We start from the raw sequence: 26,287 nt of genomic DNA on the forward strand, positions 1-26,287 counted from the left end.
GTAACTACTACTAACAGAAACACGATGTTGTAATACTAATATGTCATGCTTGGACAAAAAGTAAACAGGACTTACGGTGCTGCCTTGCTGCCGTCTTGACAAAGCACTCTGGGATGCTTTCGCTTCAAGTGTTCGTTCATGGCGGTTGTACTGCTGTGATAAGCCATTTCCAATTTGCATAGCTTACACAGCACCACATTGTTGGGTCTCTGGCTAAAATACTCCATGCTTTAAATGACCGTGGGCATGTTTTTTTTTTTAGCTGCAGCTTGTTCTTCGGGGGAATCCATACTTAAACTGGGCGCTGCCATTTTAATTACTCCATTGCGACGCGCCGACGCATGTTATGCAAATCTACGTATTTCTGTAATCGATGATGTTGGTTACGCCGATGAATCGTCCCAGCCCTAGAGTTTAATTCTTAGTCCTATGTACGAATCTTTTTTTCCTGAGTGCAATGTTTCGTTCTGAGACTTTTAAGAAACATTTAAGATCTTTATGACATGTTAACAGCAATAAAACAAAGTGTTGGAGCCATAGTTTAGCAGTTAAGGCATGTGTTCTGACACGTCAAGCAATAGTGATCATTCGAGTGATGTGAATTTGTATCTGGCTTGCATCATTTGTCAATCCCATTACCCCCCTTCTCCCCAACATTCTCGTCTTCCCATCTTGAGTATGAATCTTCGTGGCAAATATGAATCCTTATTCCAAATACAAATCTCTTTTCCAAGGAATTTTTTTTCTGAGACTTGCGCTATAAAAGACAATATCCTTATGATAAAAATAAAGACATAACGTCCTTATTTTACAATATAAACAACAATAAAACTACAATGAAGTGTAACAGCTGTGACTTAATGGTTAACACCATCATCCCCGTCAGTTCAAATACTAATCTTTGTTCCGAGACTTCATTTGTCAGTCGTTTTGTAGCTCTTGTCCTCAGGATATAAAAATTGAAAGAAAGATTTTTTTATCTTGTACATTGTGTACTACTGCAACATCTTCCTTTTAGGAGAAATTCTCTCAGCAGTTTGCCGATTTTTCTTTCACAAATTCTCTCTCTCTCTCTCTCTCTTCCACCTCTCCTCATATTCACCCTCCCTCTCTGTAGCAGGGCAAGGCTTTTCATTTGTCTTCATAAGCCTAATTTATTTTTGCAGCCAGATGTGGGCTGACAGACATCAGTCAGTGGGGCCGCTGGTCCCACTGACTCCCCCCCACCCTCCCCCACCCATTCTCAGGTCAGCAAAGCAGTCACGTCTCTCCATTTGACTGAGTCCCCCATCAACATTTCACAAGATAGATGTGTCTTTAAAGGCCAGATTGATTGTGGATATCGGAGTTATGGCATCATTTATCATGGTGAATATTATTTAGGTGCAAGGGAAGAACAAGAGAGGAGATGTGGGGGGACTGCGTATTGTTAGAGGGCAATTGAAAGGCTGTGAAATTTTAATTGTGTGTGCGCGTATGTATGCGGAAGGAGAGGTCGTTTGTTTCAGGAAGGTTTAGCGAGTTTTGCTCTGCTTTCGCTTCTGCCTAGGAATATCATATTGTGTTGAAGGATAAGCTTTTTTTCAGATTTTTTTTTCCCCCTCTCTTTCTCTCTCTCTCTCTCTCTCTCTCTCTCTCTCTCTCTCTCTGTCTCTGATGTGTTGTTATTGATTGTGTGTGATGTGGGCCTCTGCATGATTTAGTGCTTCTCTCAGGACCCTCCATACACACCTCTCTTCTCTCAGCCCACTTTCACGCCCGTCACAGAAGCTTCTGAAAAAAAAAAAAAAGAACCTTCAGCTCTTTGTGTGGCTGGTCCCGGGGTCAGAGTAGGGTGTCTGTTCGGGACTCTTAGCAACAAATTTATCATTAGCACTTCCTGAGCCTTAGTCTCTCAATGTGTCCAAGGTGAGGTGAGGCGAGGCAGTTTTTGATATAGCAACATCTCAAGTTACTTTTGATTTTATAGCTTTCATCTTCTTTAGGAAGATGGGATGTTCAATACAACACAAACTCCTTATTATAAAATATGAAAAACCATAAAACAACAAAAGTGTTAGAACTGTGGCCTAGTGGTTAGTGAAAGTGCTTTGATGTGTTGAGCCATGAAGCCATGGAAAAATATTTTTCTTTAAAAATTGTTATTGTTTTTACTTATTATTATTATTATTATTATTATTATTATTATTTTTTATTAGTGGAACTGTGTTATTACTTAAAATATGTTCTGTTGTTTTCCAATGATAATATTAGGCTTAAAGTCAACATGAAATCTAAATTTACCTTATTTGTATGCATAAAATGGACTCATGTTATTCCAAAGGAAAAGAAGTTCTCTATTTCTGAAATGACTTTAATTTATGGCTGACATCACCAAGTCCTGTTATTTTTCATCTCTTATTTTTCTCCCCTCCAAACACCTAGCTTCATTCTGTTATGTTGTAAGGCCCACTTTTCATGATCCAGTCAATTCCCGCTGGATAAATTCAAGTTACACTCTATATTTTTTTTCTTGTGAAATGTCCTGTTTAACTTAAAATGTCACATATTACAAAAGTAAAAAGGGATGCAAATGCTGTTTTGTGTTGACTTGTAAGTTGTCACAACACAAATACTTACTTTAAACAAAAAAAAACAACAAACAAAACGATGATATTTGTCATTTACATTGTTGTTCTGTTTTGGAACAACGGATGCCTTTACACTTAATCTTCCCTCCCTCTGATGTCCCCCCGATCAGACCAAGGGCAAATGCAACACCAACAAACCCCTCTCAGAGGCAGGCGTGGATCAAAAAAGTGAGAGAGGACTGACGGTATCCAACATTTTTTTTTTTTAACTCATTTTTTAGTAGTTTAGGCAGACTGAACCAATACAGAGAGAAGATTAGACAGCAGAGAGTGGAGCTGTCTGTTTTATGGGGCGATGTGGAGGGTTATTTATGACGCCTGCCCGTTCTCCCCAGCATGGAGATGTTCTATGGAGCGCAACCTGACACCCAGTAGTAACGGTCTGGTCTACAGTGAGCTGCCAAAGTTTACAGTGAGCTGACCCACAAGGGCCCACCCCCTACCATCATCATCACATATCATATAAAACAAGAAATAAGGAATAATGTTTATAAATCAGCATTCCAATAGTGTACTACAGGATGTTAAAAGGCAACGTTCCAGCATACAGTATAAGGGGGTCTCCAGTGAATGATGGCTGCTCATATTTGTCTGTATCCTGTATGATCCATGTCAACAACCAGAGTTTTGGCATGCGTGTATACGTGTGCATCTGTGGATCTCCAGCAAACAGGCTACAGCCCATATTTGTCCCTTGCATGTGCAGGGTTTTTCCGGTCAAGGAAGGGTCAGGCTCTGGGAATGTATGTGTGCGTTAGCTGAGGGGTGGGATGATGGCACTGGCACATTTGATTGATGGGGAATTGTGCAACCAGACTCAGCTAGACAGAACTGGTGAGGTCATGGCCCGAGAGAGGAGGTGCTTTTTGTCCTTCTGCTCTCTCGTTTTTTTCCTGTCCCTCTCGGTGACATGAACATCTTTGCGATTCTCTCTTTCTCTTTATTACTTACTTGCTCCTGCACCTTTCTCTTTTAATCTTCCTTTTCACTCTATTTCACATCTTTTTCTGCTTCACTCTTCTTTCTTGCTTTCTATCTTTTGTGCTTTCTATTGCTCTCTTTCGGTTTTCCTCTTCACTCTTTCTCTTGTTTTTATTTATTCTTGCTCTTTCACTCCTTTTACTCTTTCTATATTGCTGTTTTTTTTTTAGCTCTTCCGCTCTTGTTCGTTTTCTCTTGCTTTTTTATTTTGCTTTTCTTTTGCTCCTTTATTCTTTCATTCTATTCTTCTTTCTCTTGGTTTATTTCAGTCTTTATTTTGCTTCTTTCACTGAGCATCTTCTATCCCTCCTCTCCTTTTCTGTTTTCTTTGTCTTGCTTACCTGGATTCCTCCTGTAGATTTTTTTCATGAATTATTTTCTGTAGTTGCATGTTGATTATAGCCATTCATCACAAGTGTCCTCTTTCAAGAAACTTTTTCGACAAAGTGCTCTCATTGCAATCACTTTTGTTATGGTTTAGACCTTAATCTATGATCTGCTATCAAACCCTGTTTGTACTTTGCTGTAGTCATATTTTATCCCTTAGAGTTAGGAACTTATCTCACTGAGCAAATGCTGGACACTCTCCTATGCGTGCTTGCAGGCTCTGAACGGTGCTCGGCTTCACAGCTGTTTTTCCTCAGATTCACTCCAGATTAGATCACAAACAACCCACATCTCTACACAGAGAGACTTTTGACAGGAAATCTTTAACTTGTGATAAATACGACAACAACCACAAACCTGAAGTTTCTTCTCTTTTAATAACCCAAGACCAAGTCGCTTATACATGATGTCGGATAGGCTACTCATGACTCACACACAAATTTTTACTATCATGAGAAAATCCCGCCATACTGTATGTGCATCATGTCAGAGCCCACTGTCTATCAAACATATTTTATTGGATTGTAATATTTCTACTCCTTTGAGAAAATTATTTTATTCCGTTGACACCCTTGAAAAGGTTTTTAACAAAATTAGTCCAAATTTAGTTTGAGTTTTTAGAAAAAAATCAATCTTAAACATCTTAATTAGTTTTACTTTTATTATTTTAACCTGGTTTTTGCCATGAAAATAGCCATCTAAGCTGGCATGGTGTTAAGATACAAAACAACCGCAAACACTAAGTCGTATATCACATTCCTGCCAATTCAAAATGAGTTGTAAAGCTTGCTTCTTATTTCTTTTCTTATATTTATTTCTTTTCATTTTGGATGTGGAGAGAGAACAGGAAATAATGGGGAATGTCACAAGCTGGATTCAATCTCGCATTGGCCACACAAGAATCGAGTCTCAATGTGTCGGCACACATAGGCATTGGTTGAGCCAAAGTTGCTGTGTCAGGATGCTTATAAACACAGAGCATTCTTTTAATAGCACAGTGTTTACATTTTTGGCAATTAACCTACAAATTGTTTACTTATAATTGTCTTTTCAAATTAAGCTAGGATTAAGTAATTTAACCTCAAACTGACGTGCTTTACGTTTATGGTGTTTGTTAACATGTAAGACCTTCGAGGGGTAAAATTGTCTGTTAGAGCTGAAGTCGCTCATGGTGGTCTGACAGGTATGAGGGAGGAAAAGTATGGGGGAAGAGCTGAGCAAGATCCCAGCATGTTGTTTAGGGTTGCCCAGCGATGGTACTACAAGAGTACTGTTTTTCATCTCTTCTTAATCAGAGCAACCTGATTTATGGTAATTATCCTTCTTTAGAATCATCTATCAACTGGTAGTTGCTAGGCAATGGGAGCAGCTGGTGTGTGTGTGTGTGTGTGTGTGTGTGTTTGGGCTGGTGAGTTTTCCATCAGGTACTCTGCTCAGGTGATGGCCTGGTGGAGAGACTGTGCTGGGGGATTTAAACAGAAGAAATAAAACAATACTTTCCTTCATTCTCGTTCTCTCGCTTGTTTCCTTCATAGCTTCCTCCACATCTCTGTCTGTTCTGATATTGTTGTGTCTCGGAGCGCTGGGGTGGATTTCGTGTTATCTGTTTCTTGGTGAGGGCATGCATAAGGGAGGCATGGATGCTGCACTATAGTTGAGCTCAAGATTAAAGGTATAGATGACCCAAAAAGGAAAATTCTGTCATTTACTCACCCTCATTTTTCAAAATCCATCCATTGAATGCAAAAAGAGATATGAAGTAGTATGTCCAAGTTGCTCTTTTCCATACAGTTGATGGTGTATGATCCATATGACTTGTACACTATATTTCAAATCTTCTTAAGTCATTACAATAGCTTTGTGTGAGGAACTGACAGAAATGTAAGTTGTCATTTACTGAAAATTTTGTGTTAATCATTAATCATTTAACTATGGGTTTGGAATGACATAAGGGTGAGTAAATGATGACAGAATTTTCCCTTTAAGAAGCTCCTCAAACCTGCGTTACTGAATGTGAGCACTTTTTCACCCCACCACCCAACAGCAAAAGAGAGGTTCCCCTGTAAAGGGCCAGATGGGGACGAGACTGCAGTGCTTAGGATATAATGGCCATTGTCTCACGGCTGGGCTGCTCCCTTTATGACAACGGCGAAAGGTGATTTATTGACTGCACCTGACGGCATGACGGCCCGCCAACTGCTAAAACCAAACCTGGATAGAGAAAAAAGAGCTAGTGAGATAGAAAGAGAAGTATAAAGAAGCAAAAAAAAAAAAAAAAAACACTGCAATGCAGAAACAAGCAGTGGGAGAATACAAATATAAGCAAACAATATGAAATACTTGTGTTATTTTATAGCTGAGGAGATTATTCGAGACTGCATGGATGGTTGGAAAATCATTTATTGAAGGCGCTATTGATCGCAACGCACATGCTCATTGTTTCCCCTTCAGATATCAGGATCATGCAGAACCCCTAAAATCGGGCCTGTTATATGCATTCCTCTCACGTCTGACTCGTAGCGTAGCTCATCCTCACCCGAGTTTATATGAACCTCCATGTCTTGCAATAAATAAAAAAAAAATGTTAATGACATACATTGAGGTTCAAAAGTCCAAGAGTCCACTTGAGAAAATGTTTGTATTTTGCATTTAATTTAATAATTTTTTTGTTACAATTTATATTATCAGCATAAAAACAGATTTTTAAATGTTGACAAATTAACCTGAATTTCAGAATTTCTTATTTGGTTTGTCCCCCTTTGCTTTAATGACAGCTTGGACTCGAGCTGGCAATAGACTCCAAAAGTTTGTACAGTACCTGATGATCAATCAATGAAAACATGTAAATCTGACCTTTCATGCAAAGTTAACATTGTCAATGTCACGATTTTGCTTATTTGATTAATGACCTAGATATAGAGCAGAATCTGAAATATTCCTTGTTCTTTTTACGTCGACGCTTTTTTTTTTTTAATCTTAAAATGTTATTTCCTGGATTAAATTAGATATTTAATCTCAGATTTTCAATGAGGACTTTTGAAGCCCACTGTATATGAATAAAGTAAAATGTCTGTTTACAAACATAAATGTAATTGATCTCAAATTTTCATAAATTTCCGAGCCACTCAAATATTTAATTTGATACCTTCCACAAATTCTGACAAATGCGTGTGTGTTTCAGAATGTGTGTTGCATGCAAACAGTCAATTAACAATGCTAATTACAAGAAGGTAATTATTTGTGGAAGTGTTCAGGTGAAGATTGAGGCACCTTCAATTGCTCAGCAATCATGAGTGCTGTTTAATTAGCTAACTTGCACTTGTTTAGCCTCTTGTTTACTCTGCTCTCTTTGAAGCTCTCGCAATAGCAACACACAGCACAGCTGTTTCAGTCAGTCTGGAAATGTCTTCTTGCTTTAGTTCATGACAAATGTCCAGCAATACAAGCTGGATTTTTTTTTTTTTTTTCAACTGAAGAATTTTAATTCAATTCACATTTTATTATTTGCAAATGAGTAATTGACACAAATTACTTTTGGAAAGTTGACATGTTTTGCATTGTGACATGCTATACATTTTGCTGATTATTTTATAATTAATACGCATGCAACTTTTATGACCTCGTATTAGTAATTGAGAGACTACATGGTATATTTGTAGGTTTAAAAATGTATTTGTCACACCGCAGGACCATTGAAAGGGAATATGGTGATTAAAAATGGTGAATAACTTCAAAGAAATGGTGACCGGTAACAGGACCTAAGATATTATACATTTTACACATTATAACCATAAACCTTGATGCTAATTTAAAAAAAAATAATAATAAATTCCAACTACCCACATTTTGTTATAGATTGTATATTAGTTATTTGATTGATTTAACTGTTATGCAGTAACTGAGGAGCACATTGTTTAGTTTTGCACACTATCCGGTTTAGTGGCTATATGACAATAGCTTGTGTGCTGGTTCATGCTAAACTTTTTTCTAGGCTTGAATAGTTTTATCCTATCATGTAAGGTTAAGAGTAAGGTGTTAAGGAAAAATAAATACGAACTGTACACTCTTTAAAGTTCTTCTCTTTTTTTTTTTTTCTATAGATGGTTTCATGCTTTATTGAGCTAAGCGAACAATAGCACCACAGTTCCACTTCCTTAAAATATGTCCGTCCTTGCCGTACTCTTGCAGGGCAGATTACCTAAGTAAAGTAAATTGCTGTTAATAATCCGTTAATTGAACCCTTTCTTCAAGCAAGCATTTTGATCTCAGCATTCGGCAGTCTTTGGGGATGATGGGACGTGAGCGCCTTGTGGTTTCATAGGGCCGCGAGACCTCCATTCCTCGGCTGCTCTGAATGAGGACGTAACGACGGGCAAAGGAGACAGACCCCATCTTACTCCCCCGGTGCTGCTGTCACCTCTGCTTTGCTCTTCCCTCCCTATTGTTTGACGTTAATGTAAAACGCACTGTCTATATGACCCATTTTAGCAGCCCATTAACATAATTTGGCTGTCGCATGGCCACTGAGTTAATGTACTTGCAAATGACAGGGAAAGTGTGTTATACGACCTTAGGGTTTTTAAAAATTAAATGACAAAGTAGGCCGCACTTTGCATAAGTATGGATTTGACATTGGATTGTGTGAGTGTGTGTTAGTTGGTGAGTGATATTGCAGTGTGTGTCAGTGCAAGGTGAGGTGAAAGCATTGACACAGTATTTTAGTTCATTCATCTACTTTGCAGTTACTGACTTTTAACATTATTTAAAGATACAGAAGGCATTAGTTACATTTTAAATGTCTTTTTTTTTTTTTTTAAATGTTAATAGATTATAGACTTAAAGGAACAGACTGATATGTTTGATGTAAACAGTGAATTACATTTGAGTAATTGTATGTTTATGTATTTCTAAAATATAGTTCAAAACTTGAGCCATAAAATTCTTTAATTAAAATATACTTTACTATTAAAATCTTTTCTTTTAAAATTAAAATAGAAAAAGATTTAGCATTTTTTATGTTTGGTTAATTGGCAGGGAATCTAATGTAATTCAAAGTTAATAGCATAAGTCAGCGTACATTATATCTGTGAGCTGTCATCACTGTGCAATTATTAGTATTCTTGTTTCCTCCTCTCCATTTGATGCAAAACACTGGATTTTTACAGAGCAGTCTGTTGTCCTTGTTCTATAACACCATCCATACTCATCCGGAAGTATCTAAAGCGAAAAGATGAATTTGGAGCGCAGAATGGAATGCCACACCAGTTCTTCGGGGGCCTGAAGCTATTCTGCCATATGGTGGCCTATTCCACACGGAGGATGGTGGGAGGGAGGGGACATTGAGCCAGCCTTTTTCAAGAGATGCTTAAAGAGGCAAAGCAGATATTAATTCAGAGAGCCTACTCCAGTGTCCGCAGGAGCACAAATCACTGTCAGCGGATACGGAGAGGTGGGCAGGGTCCATGTAAAACGCCCGTCTGCACTTCAAAGCCTTCTTTTGTTTAGTCTGTAATAAAGTTAGATGTGTCTCACAGAGAAAGGGATGAAAAAAGCCTGGAGACAGAGCACAAAGAAAGTCCTCAGAGAGGACGATTGTGTGCGAGATGGTGAAAAATGTGGAGGCTTTCTACTCTTGTAGGTTCACAGTGTGCCAGAGAGAGGGAGAGAAAAAGATGGTGGGGGTCAGATCTACAACCCCCCCCCCAAAACAAATCTGTCCAACTCTGCAGTGCCCTCATTACTTTGAACAGCAGCCATCAATCAATGTGCATCCACAGAATAGAAACAATGATCATTATTCAGTGTTCAAAATAACCCGAATGAAAAAAAGTGCTAAAGAAAAACTCTGCAAACAGGTTTATAGGAGGAACCGCCAAAGATTGCTACACCTACACAACATATTGTGCTTCTCACTTTACTTTGGTTAACTGGGATCTTTTTTTCTTCTTTTTTCGTCCAGTTGTTTTGATGTGTTGTAAAACAGTGATTCCCAACCAGGGGTACATTTACCCCAGGGGGTGCTTGGAAAGATTTTGATTTTGCTTTGTTAAACCTATAAAACAGAAAGAAAATAATAGATTAATGGAAGCAATACAAGGTTTAATCTCAGTCAACAGCATTTTTGACAATGTTAATCACCACAAAAACTAATTTTGACTTGTCCCTTGTTTAAAAATAAATAATCGCGATTACAATGCAAGTGAATGAGGCCAGTCCATAAGCAGTAAAATTAGGACTGGGTATTGATACAGATTTCCCGATTCAGTTCTGATTCAGAAGCTCGATTCAATTGGGCAAAATGTTCATTTTGCTTAATATGAAATAAATTCTCTTAGTTAATTCTGTTAATTATACAGGGGTCCTTCTTACCTTCTAGTTTACCCTTTTAAGTACAATTCAAAAATATAAATTTTACTAATTATATTTTCAGCAGTTTTCACCATATTAGTCACATTTTAGCTTTTGAAAAATTTTCAAATTCAGTGTATTACATAAATGTCTTGAAATTGCTTCTATACTTATTGTTACATGTTTATTGTTTACATGCATAATTTGTACTATTTACAAGTATTTACATTGATATGTAGAACACATGCTAAATCTATACTGTCTCTTTAAGACTACCGGCATCAGGCAGTGGGCACATATTAACAGAGACTATTTAGCCAGAGTTAGACCACTGGTATTAAAATTAATGGAAGAAATTGGAACTCCCAATGCCCAACAGACATGTAAGGAAGCCCCGCCTTACATGCAAAAGAGCCGGTAACCTTTTAGATACAGACATCGTCCGATGTGCATGCGCATTTGCTGAACCAGCCTGAAAAAATAGTGTTTTGAGCTAAAGAAGCACAATTTATAATACCATTGTTGTCAGATTTTGTATGCTCTTTAATCAGAATCTTAAACATTTTGTATATTTCGGTTTTTCCCCATTCAATTAGATAGGAGCTGTACTTTTATGCTGCTTGTTTACATAGAAAATAGCTGCTCAGCCTGTCTGGGAGTGTTCCAAAGATGGCCGCTGGGTGGGACTTTAATATTAACGAGAGGATCCGCATCCGTGCTGTGTGTGATTTACAATTAATTTTTGTTTTTAATCAACTCACTTTAAAGAACATAAAGAATATAAAAAGAGAAATTATTCAGTGACAAATAAATTGAGTGAATCTAGTCTTTGGACCAAACCAAACTTTTACTTTCAACATGCAGTGAAAGGATCTCATTGCTTAACTTTTTCACCAATATACTGCTCAATCACTGGTGAGTGAAATCTGAAGGTTACCAGCCAGTGGCTAATCACAGACTTTTTTAGAGCAAAATTTGGTGGCAAATGTGAGTGATTTACTTGCATTGTAGAGAGTTGCGCATAGAGTGAAATATCGATCTTGAGATTTAAGAATTTCGCGATGCATCTGAAAATCAGTATTTTTACACAGTTCTAAGCAAAATACACACAGTTTCAAAAGTATACACACAAGACATAAACATTATACATGTTAACTTGATTTTAGTGTGATAAAATTGCTTGCTAACCATATCTGTATAAAGTTATATCCAATATTACAACTTCATTGTCATGACAATGTAACTCCAGTAAACCCTGTAATCTGTTAAACCCAAAAAATACATGATTTTAGCCCACGTTTAAGGACTGGCCCCATTCACTTACATTGTAAGTGCCTTACTGTTTTTGCCTTTTTTATATATATATATATATATATATATATATATATATATAAGCGGGACGAGCCAAAATATATTTTTTTTTTTTGTGGTAGTCAACATGGTTACAAATGCTGTCAATTGCAAAACACCATTTTAATACACACACTATACAGTCATTTCTGTAAATGGCACATGTTACGGTGGCACTGTTGGCGTTGCCAGTTTTGCAGACAGCCCTGGCAGGTTGCAGCCGGCCATAAGTGGACTGGGGCAGACAGCATCATGCTACCGAAGCCTTGTTTTAACTGCCCTGGAAAAGGGGGAGAGAAGAGAGACAGAGAGAGAGAGATTGCTGCATTCTCACTGACATGCAGAGCATTACCATAATTGGCTTTTCTACATGATAGGACAGAGGAAATAATAATGTCATTTTATTTACAGCCTTCAGTGTCCTGCCCCCACCCCCTCTTTCTCTCTCCATCTCTCTTCCTCTCTGCCTTCAGCATGCTGCGTAGGTCAAAAGACATGGTTTGATCAGCCCTGTCCAAAAGTATCAAAGTTGAGTGGCATGTAATGGAGACCCAGTGACAAACCACATCGGCCAGCCAAATAAGAATTGCCAGTTTTCCCATTAAAATGTCGGGTAAACGGCATGGCTTTCCTTTGCGCACTACAAAACCACTCTGACCGGCTAAATCAGCGGACTGAGGCAAGGCAGAATTGGACATTAGTAGTGCAAATGACTGTAGTGATTGCCCCCTCTCCTCCTCGATAAAATAAATAAATAAGAACAAGGAGGCGGGGGGAGAGGGGTAGGACGGTGGGCAGAGCAATGACAGTCGGGGAAGGAGAGGGCATCTGCGGTCTGTCCATGAGCATTCTCTTCTCTTTCCTCACTTGGAGTTTGAACACTTAGGCATGACAGTTTTCAAGCGGACCAGTCTCAACAATCAGACAGACCTGGTTTGTCTAGCTAAACGTGTAGAAGTGGCATACAGGACATGAGATGTGTACGAATGTTTTGGCCAACATTAACATTTTTGAAGTATTTATCACTTTGTGAAAGAGTTTGTCTTTTAGTGTGTATTTGTACATCAGAGCTGTGGCTGAGAGTTGTGGGTTCCAATCGGGCCCATAACATGACCGATCCCATTCCCTCCTCTTTTTTCCATCATTTTCTGTCAAAAAGTGTAGGCTGCTACTTTAAGACTTTTTGCTTGCAGGAATCATCTAAGACCATTCAGTGTAAAGGCTAGGAATTCCTCAACTGTTTGTTGGGCAACTGTATGCGAATCGCAAAGCTTAAGTGCTCATGTGGGCAGTGTTTCTAAGAGCTGGCACCGGCTGTGTTTGTGTGTGTGGTGTCATGGGTGTCTATAGCAAGAAGGTTTACTCTGTGGCTGATCTTTGTTGGCTGAGATTGGGTGAGCTCTGCTCTGAGTGTGTGTGTGTTTTGCTTATGTCCCATTGCTGTGACACCTGTCTAAACTCAGTGAGATCTCTGCAGCCACAGTGACAGCTCCACTCTGGACACAGATGGCCACGCTCTCCTGCACAACACACACATACACACACCTTTCACATCTCACACACCGCATACATGCACACAACCACAAGGCCTTTGTGCTACGGCTGATTGTTTTAGATGTTGGTGGGCACTCAGGAACATACACACCTTTGTTCCATCTGTCCATATTGATGTGTTGTTTTTGAAAGAACACAGACAGTCATACACTGTCTTCCTGCTTGCAAGATTTTTGAAAGCAAGAATGCAACCACATATTCAGTAGTGGTGGGGAACAAAAGAAAAATTCTAAGAGGCCGTGTATAACTAATCTGTGGCCACATTCACACTAGTCTTAAGTTTTCAATTTTCAAACATATAATGTGTTGCAGTATGCAGTTCTGAAGCATGTTTTCAAAATGCTTCATTTTCAGTGGAGGAAAACGCCGTTCCAGTGTGGATGAGAGTTGTAAATGTAGCAAAATCAGTGCATTTTAAAACGAAATGTATTAGTGTGGACATGGCCTGAATTAGGAATGGATCACAATGATCATCTTGTCGCCCAGCAACTGACTTGTCAATTAGCGATGTCGACTAATATGTCTGCCAATCTGTCTGTCTGTCCATCCATCAGTTATTTTTATATTTTTATTGCCTGTAATCCAATTAGCATGTTAATGGCATGCTGTGCTTTTGCGTTAGCAGTTTGCATGATAAAACCTTCTTGCAAAGTTGCATTTTTTAATTTATCCCCCTTAAAGCACAGCTGCTTCAGCCATTCATATTTAGACAGATGTCTTTTGTCACATAGTTTTTTTTATTGTCCCGCCACTCTATCTGTTTCTGAAAATAAGAACACATCTTGTGTGAACAGACTCCAAACGCATTCGATCTGGGTTAGGTGAGCCCCAAACCAGCCTAATTATACTGGCCTGCCTTTTAGACCAATTTGTTTACTAGTCATTCACACAAACAACTGCTGGCAAGTCCATTTTTATAATGTAAAGTTTTGCACATTTGAATGCCTCACAATCAGCTACACTCAGTGAATTAAACTCTCCACATCTTTTTAGTTTTCCTCTGCATCAAAAGCAGCATCTTTTTATAGCAACTATTGATTTTCTTAATTGTGTGTATTCTTAACTTATCTCTGCCATTTTATTCCGACAATACAATGAGAGCTTATTTTTGACTGACAAAAACAACAAACCCCTCCCCCCTCTCCTCTTAATCCCTCTCTCATTGTTCACCGTGATGTTTAAAAGCAGGCCTCTGATAAGAGATGTCACCAGTCAAACTTCTGATTGGGTTATTAAGTGTGAGCTGTCGTTGCCGTCTGGCGCCGGTCCTTTTCATTTATTTATATATTTCTTTTTTTTTTTGATGCAGATGGCAAAAAATTGCCAAGTTGAGTTTGACGGCTTGATGTGAGGACAGTGACATGCCAATGCGCATGCCTGTCAGATGCCACGCGGTGTCAGGGGCTGAGAAGATGTGCTCGATTTAGTGTCAGGTTCTGCCCATCTCTTTGCAGGAAAAAGCCCTTTTTCGCTTTCTTCTTCTCTCAGCCCCATCTCTCTTTCTTCTCTCTCTCTCTGTCTGTCTGTCTCTCTCTCTCTCTCTCGCTCTCTGCCCCTCTATCCAGCCCTCTATCACTCTCTGTAATTATAGAAAAGATGAAAAACTTCTCTCTTTGTTTTAATGTGATAAGCTGTCTTAAATGCTGCAGTGACTTGAGGGAATTATCAGGGCTTCAGTCTACTGAACCGTGTTGCAGCGTGAACATTTCTTTTAAAGCGATATTTGGATAAGTGATATATTTGACAGTTTGTAATGTTTATTTCAACCAAATCCTTTTCACTTTAATAATGCCTACTTGATTTCTGCGAGGAATTGATGGATTGAAATCCGTCTCAGAGCGAGATTCTTTCGATCAGAAGCCATCCTTTACGAATATCCAAGTGCAAATGCAAATAATGCGCACACACACACACACACACACACACACACACACACACACACATTCCCAGCTGTTCACGCCCCTACAGCTTCCTCCATGCAGCAGTAAATGGCACCTTACAAACATCAGGTACAGAGTCCGTTCTGATTACGTGTGCTCAGCTGCACGCCGTTTGAAGCTGACAGCACATCTGCTTCAACCTCTGAGATGGATCCTGGCATCTCGGACAGACATCTCCTGGTGGCTCGCTGAGATAAAGGAACAACTCTTCAAGCTCTGCCTGTCTCTTTTTCTTCTCTTTACTCCCTCCATCTCCTCCTCCGCTCCCCTCTTTTCCTGCTCTGTCTCTTCCTATTGCCTTCAGAGTTGTGCAGGCTGTTGTTGTAGTTTTGCTTCTCATGTTGTTCAAAATGGCTGATAGTTACAATGCCATTCTTACAAAGCGTATAGTAGGCTTTTTTTTATAGCAGGACATGCTGTGAAGTTACACACACAAGCACACTCAAAAGAGGTACTTTGATGTCTTTCGATGATGGAGAGAGCTCATTTTGTTTATCTCCCAGTGCAGATCGAAAGCAGCTGATGAAACAGGAATTTAATCCTACCGCTCCTCATTACACACTTGGTCTCATGGACCTTTATTCTCTTTTCATTAAGTGAATTAAAGAGTAGCATTCTCTTCTCTCTTTCTCTCTCTCTCTCTCTCTCTCTCTGTTTTTGTCTTGCAGCTGCGGGTGCAGACAGTGGGCTATCACTTCGTTTTCTGTCAGCTCTGTCGGCACACAATAGAGTGAAGGAGCTTTTTGTGGCTGAAACATGAAACCTTACATTTGTGAACATTATTGTTCCGTTCCTTTCCCCTCATGTAATACATCTGACAGTACATCTTATTACCACACATTTAGTAGAGGAAAAATAAGCATTTCTGGTGTTTGGCATAAGCAAAATTTTCAAGTATCCTCTTTTTACCTTTAGAAATAATGTGCACTTAGCAGTTATACTCGGTGCGAAAAAGCCAGATTTGCACAAATCGGCATGATTGTGTATTTCTGTGCTGAAAAGCACACTTTTGGCCTATTTCTGTTTTTGCTAAAAATCAGTGTGTTAACTGGTTCTTATCAATCCGTTGGGACACTTTTGGTCAAAATGTAGACAAGAAAGGAAGACATCAATGCCAATATCATATATATATATATATATATATATATATATATATATATATATATATATATATATATATATATATATATATATAGTGTATATATACAATTTAATGAAAATTAAAAAAGTACACAATTTATACATTTCAATTAATTAATAAAAAAATTGGCAAAAAAAACAAAAACATTATCCACTGGCAAATTTTTAAGTTGATTTTAAGACTGACATATACTGTTTCTGTTAATCACCCAACCAGGCTTGGATATTGGTTGAATAAAATCGGCAGAATATCATCCGATTCATTGGCTTGGCCGATATATTGATCTATTATTAAAATGTACGGCAAATACAGATTTTCTTATGCATCCTCTGTCTTTCTATCTCTCTCTCTCCCCCTGTGGCTGCACACACTCCTGAATCCCTTAAAATTAGTACAGCATGGACCATGACAACATGACATGCCATTTCCACTTGCATTTTAGCATGATTCGCTGCGATAACTTCCATTGCCTCTGCCAACAGCATTGAGCCATGCTGCACCCCGTGCTGCATCCCTGGCAATAATTCAGATGCAATCTCACACTCAGAGGAGTCTAGCTTGGCTTGGGGATGGGAGAAGTGGATCAATGTCACACACAGCCTGTGCCCTCTATCTACAAGGAGAGCGAGAATGAGAAAGTAGTCAATATGGAGTTCATGTTTTGTAAACGAGTCGACTATTGAGAACAGACAGTCGATTTTACTAAGATGTTTTATTTATTTATTTATTTATTTATTTTTATTTGGGATAAGATCTTTTGCTTTCATAAAGATAACCTTAATTATTTTCTGCAATTACATCCAAAAAAAAAAAAACAATCCTGCTGGAAATGTTTGTGATTTTATGGACCTTTTTCTGTCTGAGCACAAATCCACTTGTGCAATATTTTGTATGACATTATCCGTTTTTGTTTTTATTTTTTCAGCATGCCCTTTAAAAAATTTCACCCGTTTTAACCATTTCTTTTTTCTAAATCCCATTTTATTGCTTTAGAGGACTACTTTTTGAAGGAGAACTCTCCTCTGCCCTCTTTACCCTTGCTGAGCTTTTACACAGGATAGCTTTGTTAGTCTCAGCAGTGAAGGGTGCTATCTGTCATAGTCAAGATATGGATGTTTGCCACTTTATAATTGCAAACCTGTGTCCTCTGCCAGGACTATTGACAAAAAATCTCTTTAGGATCATTATGTAGGCATGCACACACTCTCTCTTGCAATAACACCCTACAATCCTTTTGGACTTAAAAAAATAAATAAATAAAATTATAGTGAATGCACTTATTCAACATCACAATCCATGTTGAAGTTGCACATTCTGGGGGCTCTTTTGTCTTATCTCTTTTTTTTCTCCTCTGCTTTGTTTTCACAGCCTATATGCCAGAGGACGAGCTTAAGGCAGCTAAGATTGATGAGGAGCACCTGCAGGATGACGGTCTTTCCTTAGATGGTCAGGATGCAGAGTACCTGTGCAATGAAGACGACGATGGCCGTGAACAGCTGAGCTTCCAGAACTCCCCACTCAGCAATGGCACCAACCCAGATGCTGGGTATGGCTCGCCCCTTAGCGAAACCAGCGATCACCTGGCTGACTTTAAAAGCACCTCCTCCAAAGAGGGCCAGGATAAAGAGGAGGTTGAAGACATGGAGACAGACGCAAGACTGTCCTTGCAGGACAGCCTGGCACAGATGAAAGCTGTCTATGCAAACCTGATTTCAGATGCTTCCTGGTCAAGTATAACAAGAGATATTATGAAAAGCAAGCAGGTTAGTGCTAGCAGCACTACAAGCAGTACTCCAAGCAGCCACAAGGGGAACAATAGCATTGTAAACTGCCATGCAAGTAATGTTACTAGCAGTGGAGCCAGCAGCAGCAGCAACGCTAGCGCTAGCACTAAGACAAATATGACAGCAAGCAGCAATTCGACAAAAACCATCACTTTAAACAATGCTAACAATGGAAATATTAATGGTGCTAATAGTGGGGGTGTTGCATACGACTGGCACCAAGCAGCCCTTGCTAAAACCTTACAACATACTCCCTACCACCTCATGCCTGAACCGAGTCTCTTCAGCACAGTGCAGCTTTACCGGCAAAACAATAAGCTGTATGGGCCTGTGTTTACAGGTGCCAGCAAGTTCAGATGTAAGGACTGTAGTGCAGCCTATGACACACTAGTAGGTCTCACAGTGCACATGAATGAAACAGGCCATTACCGTGATGACAATAAGGACAAAGATGAGGACAGGGGCAAGAAATGGTCCAAGCCACGGAAGCGATCCTTGATGGAGATGGAGGGCAAAGAAGATGCTCAGAAGGTCCTGAAATGCATGTATTGTGGCCACTCATTCGAATCCCTGCAGGACTTGAGTGTCCACATGATCAAAACGAAACACTACCAGAAAGTGCCTCTCAAAGAACCAATGCCAGCTCTTGCCTCAAAGCTGGTGCCCTCCACCAAAAAGCGAGCATTCCAGGATCTGATGTCTCCATGCTCACCTGAGTCCATCTCGAGCACCCCTGGTATTCCATTGGCAGAAACAACGGCCACCAAAGATCCGAAGATTTCCAACCCGTACGTCACGGCTAATAACCGTTATGGTTACCAAAATGGTGCAAGTTATACTTGGCAGTTTGAGGCCCGAAAAGCTCAAATTCTTAAGTGTATGGAGTGTGGGAGTTCCCATGACACCTTGCAACAGTTGACGGCCCATATGATGGTGACTGGACATTTTCTCAAAGTCACAAACTCTGCCTCTAAAAAGGGAAAGCAGTTAGTGTTTGACCCTGTGGTGGAAGAGAAAATCCAATCCATTCCTCTTCCACCCACTACAACACGTCTACCAGCTCCCACTATCAAGTCCCAACCAGATTCACCAATACACCCCTCCACCATGGATGAAAGAAAGGAGATAGAAGAGGAGAAAATGGAGGAAAGTGAAGAGAAGAAAATCAAGCAAGAGAAGGAAGATCCTTCTGAGAAGACGGAAAAGACGGAGCAACCTAGCCATTACAAATATCTAAGAGAGGAAGATCTTGAAGAGACCCCTAAAGGTGGACTAGATATTCTCAAGTCATTAGAAAATACAGTCTCCAGCGCAATCAGTAAGGCTCAGACAGGTACACCAACTTGGGGTGGATATCCTAGCATTCATGCCGCCTACCAGCTCCAAGGGTCTGTGAAATCTCTCCCTACCATTCAGAGTGTACAGGTTCAGCCAACATTCAATGCCAGCAGCTTGAAATCTTTGACATCTGACTCCAGTGCTTTGATACATTCTCCAAGCAGCCCATCTCCACCTCCAAACCATAAAAGCAATGTCCTAGCCATGGAGGAGCTGGTAGAGAAAGTAACAGGCAAAATTTCTTCCAAGAAGGACAGGGATGAGAAATCTACTGAACGCAGTTCCAAACATCTAAACGTTGAATTACCCTCTCCTGTCCTGATAGACAGAAAAGACTTGCAAAGACCAGATGATCTTAGCAAGCCAACAAAGAACGGCACAACAGATAAAGAGTTAGAGCACGTTCCTCTTCGTGAAGGGGAATATAAGGAAAGCCATGCAGATAATCACGTAAAGAATGGAACAGATGCCCTCAAAACACCAGTCAGCAATGGTTGTAGTAATTTAGGAATTATCACTGACCATTCACCAGAACAGCCTTTAGTCAACCCACTCTGCGCATTGCAGTCTATCATGAACACTCATTTGGGTAAGGCCTCCAAAACTATAAGTCCACTCCTGGACCCACTAGCAATGCTGTACAAGATCAGCAACAACATGATGGAGAAACCCATGTACAGTCTAGCTCAGGTCAAGCAAGTTGAGTCCATCCACAGATATTATGAAAATGACAATGATCAGCCCATGGACTTGACCAAGTCTAAAAGTGGCAATGGGCCCACCAATAATTGCTCATCCACTGTTATTAACAGCAACAGCAGCATCACAAACAGTTCCCGGCCCATCTTATCCACTTTGGCTGAATCAGTCTCATCTCCTCTTCGGGAGAACGCGTTAATGGACATCTCTGATATGGTGAAGAACCTCACAGGTCGCCTGACACCAAAGTCATCAACACCTTCCTCCATTTCTGAAAAGTCGGATGCAGATGGCTGTGCATTTGAGGATGGCTTGGAGGATCTTTGCCCTGTTCAGAAGAGGAAAGGCAGGCAGTCAAACTGGAACCCTCAGCATCTGCTCATTCTCCAAGCTCAATTTGCATCCAGCCTTCGAGAAACCCCTGATGGAAAGTATATCATAACAGACCTAGGTCCTCAGGAGCGTGTACATATTTGTAAGTTTACAGGCCTCTCCATGACCACCATCTCACACTGGTTGGCAAATGTCAAGTACCAGCTCAGGCGGACAGGTGGGACCAAGTTTCTGAAGAACATAGACTCGGGCCAGCCACTGTTCCTGTGTAGTGATTGTGCCTCCCAGTTCAGAACTCCCTGCACATACATAAACCACTTAGAATCCCACTTGGGCTTTAGCCTGAAAGACCTGTCAAAGTTATCAATAGACCTCATAAGAGACCAGCAAGCAGTCACAAAAATGATCACGGACAAGACATTCAGTGCCCTTGGCTTGACTGAGGAGGACTCTAATTCCGTATTTCAGTGCAAACTGTGCAATAGGACTTTTGTCAGCAAGCACGCAGTGAAACTGCACCTCAGCAAAACACATGGAAAGTCACCAGAGGACCACCTGATCTTTGTTACTGAGTTGGAAAAGTTAGAAAAGCCCTAAAGAAAGCAGGCTGGTGGCAGTGAAGTGACTGGATTGAGAATCATTGCACTACATCACTGTACTGCTCTGCGCCTGAACTGAGCCTTCAAATTCAGTCCAACTTATGTTGTGAAACTGCCTGACTGGACCATGATCTGTTTCGATTTTTTCCCTGTGTTTTTCAGTCTCTTGATTTCTATCTCTTGCTTTGTATTGTATTTATCTGATATGTGTCAGTTATGTGCATGTTTCTTTTTTTTTTTTCTTCTTCTTTTGTGTACATTTATATTCAAACAGAATTTACAGCTTGTACTCTGTTGAATTGGGAATGAAACAAACATGGTATCCATGGGCATGGTCTAAAACAAAACGACTAAAGAACTTCTGATTAGAATGCATTGTGTTCTGAACACTTACTACTCATCAAAAAATACTGACGTCATTAAAGCACTCTGTAGTGTTGAATGTTATGAGAATATGTACAAAACCTAGACAGACCTATTTTGTTAATTTGAGCTCAGAATTTCAGAAATTGGCTTGAAATAACTCAAACTCTGCAACCCTTTGATATGAAAATAATACATCGTAAATTTCATTGAATTTTCTAAACCTCAAGGGGAATTCAGGCTAAAATAGGCAGCCGCCTATGATTATACACTTTGTTTTCTCAAAGGCATTTCTTTAAGTTTTTAATAATCATTGTTTTTTTTGTTGTTAAGTATAATTTTATACAGTAGCAATTTGAAATGTATGCTTTGGTACCACTATTTCTCTTTCTATGGTTTTGCTTCAGTTTCAACATGTAAAGACTTAATTGAAATCTTATATACAGCACATGTATTTAAACGATCAACAAAGATGTGTAAATTTTCATCATCATATCTTGCCAATTGCCACAGCTCAACATTGTTTGTATGGTGTGCATTCTTTTATATTGTCATTTTATATATAGTAAACAAAAAGGAAATGATATGTACAGAGATGTATATGCAGTATATGTGCTGTAGAACCACAGTTCATCCTTTAATTTCCATGAACCAAGTTTTCTGATGTGGTAAATATGAACTGACTGAATGAGTTGCATCTCTGTTGATGCATGATGTGTGAGGGAGAATCAAGCAACGCAAAACATGAAATACAGTACATTTCAATGTTTTATCGTGCCATTCTGAAAAGTCCCACCAATTCCGTAATTAAAAAAGAAAAAAGTTTTTGTCCGTTAATTGTAAAATAAAACCTAAAGCATTTTTTGATTAATGCTGTTCTCCACTTGTTCGTTCATGTGTTTTCGCTTTATCCCATAATGCTCTGGTTAAGGAATCCAAACTAACAATGAGCTATTTAGTTCATTTTGCATTTTAATTCTTGAACTTGTTACTTCTGCCTTACAAACATGCTTTGAATTGCTCATGAATTATTTTAACTACTTAGCACTTCTTTTTTGTTGAAGTATTCTAATGTTTATTGTCCATTTTACCTTTGTTAGTCTTAAAAAATTGCAGATTTACCTTTTCTTTGTTACATGTAAATGAGAGATATGTTTCCAGCCACTGCTGGTAAACAGCCAACGCTCCCAATGTAGCCAAAATGGGCAAAGAACTTGTGGATTTAATGCTTTTCCATAAAGCCTGTATATCTGGCTTCTCAGGACTGATTCTGAAGCATTGATCCAGCCCTTCCCCTTTTTTGGGGGATCTTAGTGCAGTCCCTGTACATATTCTATGTAAATTACAGCAATCATGACAACTGCGACATTGTGAGTACCTGCAGAGCAGAGTGAAACATCGGCAGATAGACACAGTTTAAGCAGATTTGCATATTGTTTTTCTACCTCGCTCGCACAAGCGCTCTCCAACCGATTCACAGGGTTCCAGACTAAGAAATAAATGCCCAATTTCTTATGGGAATCAAAGATTGACTCTTTTCAGCTCAATTACTGAGTGATTATACGTGTGGACACAGGGGGCTTGAGGGGAAACGAAACAAGAAGGGGCAAAGGATTGAAATATGCAGTGTTTGCACAATAATCTCAATCTCCATTTGAAGCAGCTTTGGGGAGTTGCAGTATCAAACCCCTTGTTAGTTGCCCTATTTGAGAGTATCCTCTCACTCAGATTGGCCTGTTTTGATTTCCCGGTGGTCCCATACAGAATTTTCTGAGCCTCCATCTGGTAGTTTTGCTTTCCTCAATTACTGCAATTCTTTTTGTTTTCATTTGAATGGCACTGTGGTGGGATATTGGTGCAAACTATGAAAAAAATAAATAAATAAGGTGTATAAATCGTATGAAGTATTTTTGCATAAATTGAGTGAGATACGTCGTACAGAGTACTGTTTCTTACATGGGCGGCAAAGAAGCAAGTTTAGGCTTAGAGAATGTTACATAGTTGATTTAAAACTATTAATTTATTCAAGTCAATTCTAGCTGAACTTTCCACAAGTTGGAATATCTGCAATATAATAACATAAAAGAAATATTGTTATTGAAGTCATACCTTTAAAGTACTGAGCAGATTCAAGTGTATTGTGAAATTAAGCCTTCCATTTCCCTTAACATCTGGGATCCTGACACACACAGAGATAAAGGGCCATGCCAGTTCTCTCTTGACTTACTGCCTTCCAGCAGATATCTTTTACTCATAGTACTGTAAAAGAAAAAAAGTTGTCAAAGCATTTCACAGCATACATTTGTTTTTAAAATCTCCAGTTAAATGCAAATGCAAACACAAAGCTTTAGGTGAGAATATGTTAAAGACAGAAAAGGTAAACACTCTTGCAACTAAGAACTGGCAAATACTGTAGTTCTTAAGCAGTAAACAAGTGACATCCCATGTTTAATCGGTCTGTATATGTCCCTGCCAAGTACATCCCTTCTATGGACATTAATCGGCATAGAGATAAATTTCTATTTGTGCAGGAATACATTTGGAATTCAAAACACATTTTCTTAGTCCTTACTCAAGTCTGTTGACAAACATGTCCATTGATCTGCTTCAAGATTTTACTTTTTCAAACACAAACTAAAATACATCAAACATGAAAAGAGCATTTTATTGATTAATCAAAAAAATATGTAGTTTAGATTTGAAGATAGATGCCCACTTTTGCTTGCTCTGTCACTGTTCTGAGATATTTCATATTGAGACAGGGTATTGGGTTGGAGGAAAACAGAATTTTGAATCTCTGCACAACATCATGTCAAACATCAGTGTCATTATTATTGATGCAACTCATCACTGTGCATTCATCAGCTTGACCTTGTGTCTCATGTTTTGTTATTTCACTTTAAGCAAACAGGAAATAAATCATCTTGGACTATTTCATTGCCACTTGACTGCTCAGAAAGCGACAGAAGCATAAATACAATGCCACACAAAAGAATCGATTGATAGTGGTACTATGATACATTTTACCTGGTTACAATTTGCTGTTTTCAAAAGGCACATGAGATGTTACCTATTAAAATTACACACTTTCACTGAGAGGAATCAGTTGACATTGAAAATACTGAATCTGGAAAATTACATGGCATGGTCCATGATTGACAGAATTTCTGGATATACAATAGAATATGATTATGAAGGCCAACAAGTGACAACATTTCATCCATCCATCCAAACACATGGACAGCTGATTTGGTCAAAAACATGAAATCAACAATTGGACCCAGTAAACCAGTGGCTCTCATCTTGATGTTATTCAGGTCTCAGATTTTACATTGGACATTTAGACTAGATTTTACAAGTCGTGACCTGACAAAGTACCAAAATTGCTAATGGTACAAAACTAAATGGAAATGTTCTTAAATGCAAACATTGAAATGTAATAATATTATCATGAACTGCATAGGCCCAACAATATGCAAAATTATTCACATGACATACTGAATAATTGCATAAAACATTTTTGTAAATATATAATGGCAGAAGTGAGATTTACCATTTAGCTAACTATAATACAATACAATATGATATATGCTAATATAATATAATACAATATAATATAATATAAAAATATGTATAAAGATTTACAAGCATTAGGGCCTTCAGAATTTTTCTTTCAACAGTGTAAATGAATAGGAATCTAAATTCCAGATTGTCAGATTAATCGGCCAATCAAATTGTTTTATTTGTAGCCTACCTGGTGAAGGCCTTCAGTAACACAGTCACACCTGAAGAGTGCATGAGAGATGTCACTTCAAATTCTCACTGGTAAATTTAGTTTTCACTAGTTTTCTAATCTGTCAATTGCTTACAGTCAGTTTACTGAAGTTTAAACTCAAGGCAAGTTTCAAGGAAAGTCAGTCCACTCGGTGGCATTTTGGGAATGCTTCCAGGCAGCTATTTTCTATGGATACAAGCAACATAAAAGTACAGCTCCTATCTACTAGAATGGAGAAAAAACAAAATCTCCAAAATGATTGGTCAAGATTACAATCAAAGAACATATATATATTTTTTAAATCACCAGTTAAATCTGAGAACAATGGCATCATAAATTGTGCTTTAGCTCACATCACGCTAAAAAACACTGGAGACCGGAAAACGAAAACAGGCTTCCATTATGAATCGTGAAACACTTCTGCATTCAGGAAAAAGTGAATATGTTGCTGGGATGTAAAGCAATTTTTCAAAGTCCATTCATTGTGAAACAATGTTTAACGTATGAATCACAATAAAGTAAAAATCTGGGTTAAAGTGAGGCATTTATAATGGAAGTGAATGGGGCCAATTTGTAAATGTAAACTTTAAAATAGTTTCAAAAGTATAGCCACACGATGTAAACAACATGTGTGTTAAACGTGATTTTAGTATAATAAAATTGCTTTCTAACCTTTTCTGTGTAAAGTTATATCCAATTTTACAACTTTGTTTTCTTGACAACCTAACTCTAAAAACCTAAAACAACCGTAAAAGCTACATTTTAAAATGCTTAACAGCTCAAATAATGCACAAGTTTTAGCATAAGAATGAATGGAAGTGTTTTTATAAAATTATAAGCTTGACATTTCTGCCATCAAACCCTCCAAAAATTGGCTACATTTACTTCTATAGACCTTTTTCACAGACCCCCACAGCTGCGAGGGGGTTTCTATGACAGCTGCTGAGAGAGTGACAGTAATTTTGTCATGTTCTCCCAACTGACTTGCTTTATCCACCGCTATCTATTTTTTTCCCCTCTTCTGGAAAGTCATTCAAATGTAATAGTAATTTTTGTTTTGGTCTT

The 26,287-nt window shown here is 38.7% G+C and overlaps 1 protein-coding gene across 3 annotated transcripts in view; it reads left to right on the forward strand.

Annotated features, from left to right (window-relative positions):
• The window catches only part of LOC127424923 (teashirt homolog 1), a 46,606-nt gene extending 22,020 nt beyond the window's left edge, over positions 1–24,586 (forward strand). For 2 of the 3 annotated variants that reach the window (XM_051670478.1, XM_051670477.1), the window contains one exon: positions 17,700–24,586. In XM_051670478.1, the coding sequence (XP_051526438.1) occupies positions 17,700–21,082 (3,383 nt within the window). In that variant the 3' untranslated portion in view covers positions 21,083–24,586. Of the gene's footprint in view, positions 1–6,122; positions 6,154–17,699 lie in introns of those variants that run through there. The other variant, XM_051670479.1, reaches the window with a different exon arrangement.
• The last annotated feature ends 1,701 nt before the right edge of the window (positions 24,587–26,287 follow it).

Source organism: Myxocyprinus asiaticus, chromosome 34 (genome assembly GCF_019703515.2).
Source record: "Myxocyprinus asiaticus isolate MX2 ecotype Aquarium Trade chromosome 34, UBuf_Myxa_2, whole genome shotgun sequence".
NCBI classification, from domain to species: domain Eukaryota; kingdom Metazoa; phylum Chordata; class Actinopteri; order Cypriniformes; family Catostomidae; genus Myxocyprinus; species Myxocyprinus asiaticus.